This window comes from Phoxinus phoxinus (genome assembly GCF_949152265.1).
Source record: "Phoxinus phoxinus genome assembly, chromosome: 4".
NCBI classification, from domain to species: domain Eukaryota; kingdom Metazoa; phylum Chordata; class Actinopteri; order Cypriniformes; family Leuciscidae; genus Phoxinus; species Phoxinus phoxinus.
In genome coordinates this window covers 4,015,443-4,028,630 of record NC_136879.1, presented here as the reverse complement: position 1 = coordinate 4,028,630, position 13,188 = coordinate 4,015,443, and the positions used below count along the sequence as shown (strand labels likewise).

General features: G+C 46.2%; 1 protein-coding gene across 1 annotated transcript in view; it reads right to left on the bottom strand.

Annotated features, from left to right (window-relative positions):
• The window catches only part of gfm1 (G elongation factor, mitochondrial 1), a 50,591-nt gene extending 37,717 nt beyond the window's left edge, over nucleotides 1-12,874 (bottom strand). Inside the window, exons 1-3 of the mRNA XM_079610565.1 lie at nucleotides 12,647-12,874; nucleotides 2,322-2,474; nucleotides 1,008-1,140 (exon numbers count right to left, since the gene is read on the bottom strand). Of these exons, the coding sequence (XP_079466691.1) occupies nucleotides 1,008-1,140; nucleotides 2,322-2,474; nucleotides 12,647-12,721 (361 nt within the window). The 5' untranslated portion in view covers nucleotides 12,722-12,874. The remainder of the gene's footprint in view (nucleotides 1-1,007; nucleotides 1,141-2,321; nucleotides 2,475-12,646) is intronic.
• Nucleotides 12,875-13,188: the final 314 nt, after the last annotated feature.

The following is a 13,188-nucleotide window of genomic DNA, read 5'->3' as shown; positions in this document are numbered from 1 at the left end:
GCTCTAGTAGATTATTACAATAGTCCTTTTTGGTTTTCCTTAATATGTTTACTAGCTTGTTTATATTTGAGTTCGGCTTCCTTTGTTCTGTTTTCTACAACATGTTTCTATAGGAGATTGTTCTTGTCACAGGCATTTAGTAGTCCTTCAGTGATCCAGGGCTTGGCTTCATACGTTGACTGCTTTTGCATGCGCACAGGACAATGTTTGTTGAATAGGTGGATACAAATAGACAAGAATTTATCATAAGATTCATTTGGATCATTAGTTAAGTAGACTTCATTCCACGTCTGTATGTTTAATTCTTGTTTAAAGGCTTTTATGGATGTTGCTGTCTTCATTTTAGACTATATGCTCCTTGTTTCTTTGTATTTTTATTCTGAAAAAAGTGTTGCAGTGTAGAGGCCACTTTCTATTCTGCGGTCAACTGCATTAGTAAAGATATGGTCAATTAATGTAGAACTACTGGCTGTGATTCTTGATGGTTTTAAGATAGTGGGAAAAAAGACCTAAACTAAACATAGTATCTATAGAGTCTCTGTGCTTTTGTTATGTGTGCACACTCAATAGGTCAACGTTAAAGTCTCCACAAACAAAGGTTAACTTTGACGTGTCAAACATTTCCACAATATTGCTGTTAAATGTATCAATACATGACCCTGGAGTCCTATATATACACAGCTTACCAGGATCCTTTGAGATTTCTTTACCATTATTTCCACTGTAAAATTCAATAATATTATCTATTTTAGTTGGCATCTTATTTACAGTTAAACCCACTACACACACATAGAGCTACAGCACCTGCTTTTGTGTTAGATCTGTTCACGTTAAATAGGTATACTAGAAGCTTTGAGCGGCCAGCTACATTTAGTAGGCATATTGTCCGGTGAGTAAAAAAGTTCATTTCTAATTCTATCAGCAGAACGGTGTCGGACGGCAGGAGCCAGTGTGTTCTCCAGCTGTGGTGTCCTGACTAACATGTCTCCTCAGCGGTGGACGGTCACCTGGCGTGTCAATGATGTTGATGTTGTGATGTCTCCACATGGTGAAGGTGGCGGCGGACTGGATCGTGATTCCTCTCTGTCTCTCCAACTCCATCGAGTCCATGATCGCTCCCACTCCATCCTTCCCTTTCACCTGACGGGACATGTTATGGAGACGTTACAGGGAGCCGGTTACTTCTGGAGAACAGAGCGTTCTCAGAACATCCTTAGCTGCATTTAAAGAGTTAGACGCTAACATCACAGGAAGGCCATAGCGCCATGAATTAAAGTAATCACTACATTAAGATGTTTGGCAACTGGGAAAATGCAACAATGCGGCAGTGATGATTTGGGTCTATCACACAAACATTACAGACTTTAAGAACCTCTTATTGTGTCACAGTTCATTTAGTTTCCACTGGACGTTCCCAGCTTGCAGGCTCAAACCACTGCATTTGTGAATATAGCCGGTGTCCCTGGTGCACACAAGCAGGAATGAACCGTTAATAATGTGTCATTAACCGCTATGAGCTCCGCGTCTGCTTCTTGCCCCGTGACACCCGGCCCACATTTCCCTTTAAGGACGGCCTTGTGTTCATCCACTAGCTGGGCTAACAGTGACCGCTGCTCCTCTGTCCAGTTGGGCTTTCTCATACTTCTTGTTTTTGTTGTTTGCGACACTAAACCAGCATTCAAACCATCACTTAAATACACAGCAATCAGTGTAACTGGAAAGAGGGGAATTGTTTTTATCATTCTAGGGCAATCAAATACCTTTAGGAAAAGATGAGATTATGGATGAGTGAGATCGGTGTGTGTGTGTGTGTGTGTGTTATTGCTGGAGTATCTGAAGATGAGATTCTGGATGAGTGAGATTGGTGTGTGTGTGTGTGTGTGTGTGTTATTGCTGGAGTATCTGAAGATGAGATTCTGGATGAGTGAGATTGGTGTGTGTGTGTGTGTGTGTGTGTTATTGCTGGAGTATCTGAAGATGAGATTATGGATGAGTGAGATCGGTGTGTGTGTGTGTGTGTGTTATTGCTGGAGTATCTGAAGATGAGATTCTGGATGAGTGAGATTGGTGTGTGTGTGTGTGTGTGTTATTGCTGGAGTATCTGAAGATGAGATTATGGATGAGTGAGATCGGTGTGTGTGTGTGTGTGTGTGTGTTATTGCTGGAGTATCTGAAGATGAGATTCTGGATGAGTGAGATTGGTGTGTGTGTGTGTTATTGCTGGAGTATCTGAAGATGAGATTCTGGATGAGTGATATAAAAGTAATATAAATAATATAATACGTGACCTTTAAAGACAGCACAGTGTTTGCGAGGCTCACCTCGTGCATCTCCGCGATCCTGCCGGTGTAGTACAGCACGCGCTCGGTCAGTGTGGTCTTCCCCGAGTCGATGTGCGCAGAGATGCCGATGTTCCGGATCCGCTCGTTCGGCGCGAAGCCATTCGAGCACGAGCGACAGCAGCGGATCAACACCTGAGACACACACACACACACACGATCAGAGACACAACAGCAGATCAACACCTGAGACACACACACACACACGATCAGAGACACAACAGCAGATCAACACCTGAGACACACACACACACACATGATCAGAGACACAACAGCAGATCAACACCTGAGACACACACACACACATGATCAGAGACACAACAGCGGATCAACACCTGAGACACACACACACACACACGATCAGAGACACAACAGCAGATCAACACCTGAGACACACACACACACATGATCAGAGACACAACAGCAGATCAACACCTGAGACACATACACACACATGATCAGAGACACAACAGCGGATCAACACCTGAGACACACACACACACACACATGATCAGAGACACAACAGCGGATCAACACCTGAGACACACACACACACACACATGATCAGAGACACAACAGCGGATCAACACCTGAGACACACACACACACACACGATCAGAGACACAACAGCAGATCAACACCTGAGACACACACACACACATGATCAGAGACACAACAGCAGATCAACACCTGAGACACACACACACACATGATCAGAGACACAACAGCGGATCAACACCTGAGACACACACACACACATGATCAGAGACACAACAGCAGATCAACACCTGAGACACACACACACACACGATCAGAGACACAACAGCAGATCAACACCTGAGACACACACACACACACGATCAGAGACACAACAGCAGATCAACACCTGAGACACACACACACACACACACACATGATCAGAGACACACACACACACATGATCAGAGACACACACACACACATGATCAGAGACACAACAGCAGATCAACACCTGAGACACACACACACACACACACACATGATCAGAGACACACACACACACATGATCAGAGACACACACACACACATGATCAGAGACACAACAGCAGATCAACACCTGAGACACATACACACACATGATCAGAGACACAACAGCGGATCAACACCTGAGACACACACACACACACACATGATCAGAGACACAACAGCGGATCAACACCTGAGACACACACACACACATGATCAGAGACACAACAGCGGATCAACACCTGAGACACACACACACACACACGATCAGAGACACAACAGGGGATCAACACCTGACACACACACACACACGATCAGAGACACAACAGCAGATCAACACCTGAGACACACACACACACATGATCAGAGACACAACAGCAGATCAACACCTGAGACACACACACACACATGATCAGAGACACAACAGCAGATCAACACCTGAGACACACACACACACATGATCAGAGACACAACAGCGGATCAACACCTGAGACACACACACACACACACGATCAGAGACACAACAGCAGATCAACACCTGAGACACACACACACACATGATCAGAGACACAACAGCGGATCAACACCTGAGACACACACACACACACACATGATCAGAGACACAACAGCGGATCAACACCTGAGACACACACACACACACGATCAGAGACACAACAGCAGATCAACACCTGAGACACACACACACACACACACACACACACGATCAGAGACACAACAGCGGATCAACACCTGAGACACACACACACACGATCAGAGACACAACAGCGGATCAACACCTGAGACACACACACACACACACATGATCAGAGACACAACAGCAGATCAACACCTGAGACACACACACACACACACACGATCAGAGACACAACAGCAGATCAACACCTGAGACACACACACACACATGATCAGAGACACAACAGCAGATCAACACCTGAGACACACACACACACACACATGATCAGAGACACAACAGCAGATCAACACCTGAGACACACACACACACACACACACACGATCAGAGACACAACAGCGGATCAACACCTGAGACACACACACACACGATCAGAGACACAACAGCGGATCAACACCTGAGACACACACACACACACACATGATCAGAGACACAACAGCGGATCAACACCTGAGACACACACACACACATGATCAGAGACACAACAGCAGATCAACACCTGAGACACACACACACACACACACACACGATCAGAGACACAACAGCAGATCAACACCTGAGACACACACACACACATGATCAGAGACACAACAGCAGATCAACACCTGAGACACACACACACACACACACACATGATCAGAGACACAACAGCAGATCAACACCTGAGACACACACACACACACACATGATCAGAGACACAACAGCAGATCAACACCTGAGACACACACACACACACACACACATGATCAGAGACACAACAGCAGATCAACACCTGAGACACACACACACACACACATGATCAGAGACACAACAGCAGATCAACACCTGAGACACACACACACACATGATCAGAGACACAACAGCAGATCAACACCTGAGACACACACACACACACATGATCAGAGACACAACAGCAGATCAACACCTGAGACACACACACACACACACACACATGATCAGAGACACAACAGCAGATCAACACCTGAGACACACACACACACACACACACATGATCAGAGACACAACAGCAGATCAACACCTGAGACACATACACACACACACACACATGATCAGAGACACAACAGCAGATCAACACCTGAGACACACACACACACATGATCAGAGACACAACAGCGGATCAACACCTGAGACACATACACACACACACATGATCAGAGACACAACAGCAGATCAACACCTGAGACACACACACACACATGATCAGAGACACAACAGCGGATCAACACCTGAGACACACACACACACACACATGATCAGAGACACAACAGCAGATCAACACCTGAGACACATACACACACACACACGATCAGAGACACAACAGCAGATCAACACCTGAGACACACACACACACATGATCAGAGACACAACAGCAGATCAACACCTGAGACACAAACACACACATGATCAGAGACACAACAGCAGATCAACACCTGAGACACATACACACACACACACGATCAGAGACACAACAGCAGATCAACACCTGAGACACAAACACACACATGATCAGAGACACAACAGCAGATCAACACCTGAGACACACACACACACACGATCAGAGACACAACAGCAGATCAACACCTGAGACACAAACACACACATGATCAGAGACACAACAGCAGATCAACACCTGAGACACATACACACACACACACGATCAGAGACACAACAGCAGATCAACACCTGAGACACAAACACACACATGATCAGAGACACAACAGCAGATCAACACCTGAGACACAAACACACACATGATCAGAGACACAACAGCAGATCAACACCTGAGACACACACACACACACACGATCAGAGACACAACAGCAGATCAACACCTGAGACACACACACACACACACATGATCAGAGACACAACAGCGGATCAACACCTGAGACACACACACACACATGATCAGAGACACAACAGGGGATCAACACCTGACACACACACACATGATCAGAGACACACACACACACGTGATCAGAGACACACATACACGTGATCAGACACACACACACACACACACACAGAATAGAGCAGCGGATCAACATCTGAGACACACACACACACACATGATCAGAGACACACACACACACGTGATCAGAGACACACATACACGTGATCAGACACACACACACACACACACACAGAATAGAGCAGCGGATCAACACCTGAGACACACACACACACACATGATCAGAGACACAACAGCAGATCAACACCTGAGACACACACACACACACACGATCAGAGACACAACAGCAGATCAACACCTGAGACACACACACACACACACATGATCAGAGACACAACAGCGGATCAACACCTGAGACACACACACACACATGATCAGAGACACAACAGGGGATCAACACCTGACACACACACACATGATCAGAGACACACACACACACGTGATCAGAGACACACATACACGTGATCAGACACACACACACACACACACACAGAATAGAGCAGCGGATCAACACCTGAGACACACACACACACACATGATCAGAGACACAACAGCGGATCAACACCTGAGACACACACACACACACACATGATCAGAGACACAACAGCGGATCAACACCTGAGACACACACACACACACACATGATCAGAGACACAACAGCAGATCAACACCTGAGACACATACACACACACACACACACGATCAGAGACACAACAGCAGATCAACACCTGAGACACACACACACACACACACACACATGATCAGAGACACAACAGCAGATCAACACCTGAGACACATACACACACACACACGATCAGAGACACAACAGCAGATCAACACCTGAGACACACACACACACATGATCAGAGACACAACAGCAGATCAACACCTGAGACACACACACACACACGATCAGAGACACAACAGCGGATCAACACCTGAGACACACACACACACATGATCAGAGACACAACAGCAGATCAACACCTGAGACACACACACACACACGATCAGAGACACAACAGCAGATCAACACCTGAGACACACACACACACATGATCAGAGACACAACAGCAGATCAACACCTGAGACACATACACACACACACACGATCAGAGACACAACAGCAGATCAACACCTGAGACACACACACACACATGATCAGAGACACAACAGCAGATCAACACCTGAGACACATACACACACACACACACATGATCAGAGACACAACAGCAGATCAACACCTGAGACACACACACACACACACGATCAGAGACACAACAGCAGATCAACACCTGAGACACACACACACACACACACATGATCAGAGACACAACAGCAGATCAACACCTGAGACACACACACACACACACACACGATCAGAGACACAACAGCAGATCAACACCTGAGACACACACACACACACACACATGATCAGAGACACAACAGCAGATCAACACCTGAGACACATACACACACATGATCAGAGACACAACAGCAGATCAACACCTGAGACACACACACACACACACGATCAGAGACACAACAGCAGATCAACACCTGAGACACACACACACACATGATCAGAGACACAACAGCAGATCAACACCTGAGACACACACACACACATGATCAGAGACACAACAGCAGATCAACACCTGAGACACACACACACACATGATCAGAGACACAACAGCAGATCAACACCTGAGACACACACACACACACATGATCAGAGACACAACAGCAGATCAACACCTGAGACACACACACACACACACGATCAGAGACACAACAGCAGATCAACACCTGAGACACACACACACACACACACACATGATCAGAGACACAACAGCGGATCAACACCTGAGACACACACACACACATGATCAGAGACACAACAGCAGATCAACACCTGAGACACACACACACACACACATGATCAGAGACACAACAGCAGATCAACACCTGAGACACACACACACACACATGATCAGAGACACAACAGCAGATCAACACCTGAGACACACACACACACACACACATGATCAGAGACACAACAGCAGATCAACACCTGAGACACACACACACACACACACACACGATCAGAGACACAACAGCAGATCAACACCTGAGACACACACACACACACACACATGATCAGAGACACAACAGCAGATCAACACCTGAGACACACACACACACATGATCAGAGACACAACAGCAGATCAACACCTGAGACACACACACACACATGATCAGAGACACAACAGCAGATCAACACCTGAGACACACACACACACACACACATGATCAGAGACACAACAGCAGATCAACACCTGAGACACACACACACACACACACACACGATCAGAGACACAACAGCAGATCAACACCTGAGACACACACACACACATGATCAGAGACACAACAGCAGATCAACACCTGAGACACACACACACACACACACACATGATCAGAGACACAACAGCAGATCAACACCTGAGACACACACACACACACACATGATCAGAGACACAACAGCAGATCAACACCTGAGACACACACACACACACACACACATGATCAGAGACACAACAGCAGATCAACACCTGAGACACACACACACACACACATGATCAGAGACACAACAGCAGATCAACACCTGAGACACACACACACACATGATCAGAGACACAACAGCAGATCAACACCTGAGACACACACACACACACATGATCAGAGACACAACAGCAGATCAACACCTGAGACACACACACACACACACACACATGATCAGAGACACAACAGCAGATCAACACCTGAGACACACACACACACACACATGATCAGAGACACAACAGCGGATCAACACCTGAGACACATACACACACACACACGATCAGAGACACAACAGCAGATCAACACCTGAGACACACACACACACACACGATCAGAGACACAACAGCAGATCAACACCTGAGACACACACACACACACACACACACGATCAGAGACACAACAGCAGATCAACACCTGAGACACACACACACACATGATCAGAGACACAACAGCAGATCAACACCTGAGACACACACACACACACACGATCAGAGACACAACAGCGGATCAACACCTGAGACACACACACACACATGATCAGAGACACAACAGCAGATCAACACCTGAGACACACACACACACACACGATCAGAGACACAACAGCAGATCAACACCTGAGACACACACACACACATGATCAGAGACACAACAGCAGATCAACACCTGAGACACACACACACACACGATCAGAGACACAACAGCAGATCAACACCTGAGACACACACACACACACACACACACATGATCAGAGACACAGCAGCGGATCAACACCTGAGACACATACACACACACACACGATCAGAGACACAACAGCAGATCAACACCTGAGACACACACACACACATGATCAGAGACACAACAGCAGATCAACACCTGAGACACATACACACACACACACACATGATCAGAGACACAACAGCAGATCAACACCTGAGACACACACACACACACACGATCAGAGACACAACAGCAGATCAACACCTGAGACACACACACACACACACACATGATCAGAGACACAACAGCAGATCAACACCTGAGACACACACACACACACACACACACGATCAGAGACACAACAGCAGATCAACACCTGAGACACACACACACACATGATCAGAGACACAACAGCAGATCAACACCTGAGACACATACACACACACACACGATCAGAGACACAACAGCAGATCAACACCTGAGACACACACACACACATGATCAGAGACACAACAGCAGATCAACACCTGAGACACACACACACACACACGATCAGAGACACAACAGCAGATCAACACCTGAGACACACACACACACACACACATGATCAGAGACACAACAGCAGATCAACACCTGAGACACACACACACACACACACACGATCAGAGACACAACAGCAGATCAACACCTGAGACACACACACACACATGATCAGAGACACAACAGCAGATCAACACCTGAGACACATACACACACACACACGATCAGAGACACAACAGCAGATCAACACCTGAGACACACACACACACATGATCAGAGACACAACAGCAGATCAACACCTGAGACACATACACACACACACACACATGATCAGAGACACAACAGCAGATCAACACCTGAGACACACACACACACACACGATCAGAGACACAACAGCAGATCAACACCTGAGACACACACACACACACACGATCAGAGACACAACAGCAGATCAACACCTGAGACACACACACACACACACATGATCAGAGACACAACAGCGGATCAACACCTGAGACACACACACACACACACATGATCAGAGACACAACAGCAGATCAACACCTGAGACACACACACACACATGATCAGAGACACAACAGCAGATCAACACCTGAGACACACACACACACACACACATGATCAGAGACACAACAGCGGATCAACACCTGAGACACACACACACACACACACATGATCAGAGACACAACAGCAGATCAACACCTGAGACACATACACACACACACACACATGATCAGAGACACAACAGCAGATCAACACCTGAGACACACACACACACACACATGATCAGAGACACAACAGCAGATCAACACCTGAGACACACACACACACATGATCAGAGACACAACAGCAGATCAACACCTGAGACACACACACACACACACACATGATCAGAGACACAACAGCGGATCAACACCTGAGACACACACACACACATGATCAGAGACACAACAGCAGATCAACACCTGAGACACACACACACACACACATGATCAGAGACACAACAGCGGATCAACACCTGAGACACACACACACACATGATCAGAGACACAACAGCAGATCAACACCTGAGACACACACACACACACACATGATCAGAGACACAACAGCAGATCAACACCTGAGACACACACACACACATGATCAGAGACACAACAGCGGATCAACACCTGAGACACACACACACACATGATCAGAGACAACAGCAGATCAACACCTGAGACACACACACACACATGATCAGAGACACAACAGCAGATCAACACCTGAGACACACACACACACATGATCAGAGACACAACAGCAGATCAACACCTGAGACACACACACACACATGATCAGAGACACAACAGCGGATCAACACCTGAGACACACACACACACACGATCAGAGACACAACAGCAGATCAACACCTGAGACACACACACACACACACACGATCAGAGACACAACAGCAGATCAACACCTGAGACACACACACACACATGATCAGAGACACAACAGGGGATCAACACCTGACACACACACACATGATCAGAGACACACACACACACGTGATCAGAGACACACATACACGTGATCAGACACACACACACACACACACACAGAATAGAGCAGCGGATCAACATCTGAGACACACACACACACACACACACACACACACAGAGTAGGGATGCACCGATATGAAACATTTGGCCGATACATATAACCGATCATTCTTGTTATTTGAAAGCTGATAACCAATCTATGGGCCGATGAATCTAAATCCACATTTTTAAGAGCCTGATTAAAACTCTCATCATTAAAAGCCATGTCCCAAACACAATTATGAATCTTCTTATCATTTCATGCAGTCTAAATGGCAGACTTTACTGTTGCACTTTACTGTGTGTTCATGATTCCAGTCATATTTCAAGCTATTTAAAGTCATCCTGTTGAACAGTGCGCATCTGAAGCGTCTCAGCTGCAGGACACAATACATTTATCACTTATCAGCTTTAATGATGACATTAAAAATGAACATATATCAGCCGATACCGATGTGGTGACTGGTATCGTGCATCCCTAGATCAGAGAGACACACACACACACACACAGACATGATCAGAGAGACACACACACACACACACACAGACATGATCAGAGAGACACACACACACACACACACACACACACACACAGACATGATCAGAGAGACACACGCGCGCACACACACACACACACACACACACACACAGACATGATCAGAGAGACACACACACACAGACATGATCAGAGAGACACACACACACACACACACACACACACACACACAGACATGATCAGAGAGACACACACACACACACACACACACACACACACACACACACAGACATGATCAGAGAGACACACGCGCACACACACACACACACACAGACATGATCAGAGAGACACACACACGCACACACACGCACACACACACACACAGACATGATCAGAGAGACACACACACACAGACATGATCAGAGAGACACACGCGCGCGCACACACACACACACACACACACACAGACAGACACACACAGACATGATCAGAGAGACACACACACACACACACACACACACACACACACACACACAGACATGATCAGAGACAGTGCGTGTCTCTCTGATCATATCTCTCTCTCTCTCTCTCTCTCTCTCTCTCTCACACACACACCTGTTTTAAAGTGCCGTGTCCGGGCTTGTGCGGGTGCAGTCGAGTTAACGTTGTCGCTGCTCTCAGAAGCCGCATGTTGAGTTACAGTAGATGTATGTGAGTAGTGTGTTTACTCCGGTGTCACACACACATGAGCTCAAAGTCACGCCGACCGGCTGCTTGTGAAACAGCTTGCTTCCGGTTCTACGGTGAGCCGAGAGGGACTAAACGCGATTTCCTAAACGCGCTTCGTGAAGCTTCGGAACCTTTTGTGAATCATGTTTTTTTTTTTTTTTTTTTTTACCAGAATTATACATAATAATACAATAGACACAGATATTTCACATATAATGTTCTAAATGATTCCAAAGCATCATAATATATGAGAAACATAAAAGGTAACATTAAATATATATATGAATAAGAAGACAAGGAGGTAGAATTACAATAAAGAAGAGGAATTTAATTACGTGTAGATGTCCATAGTTCTGAATGTTTTGATGTTTGAAAGTCCTTGCAAAGTTTCAAAGTAAATCATCATGTCAGCCTTAAAATGGTAGATG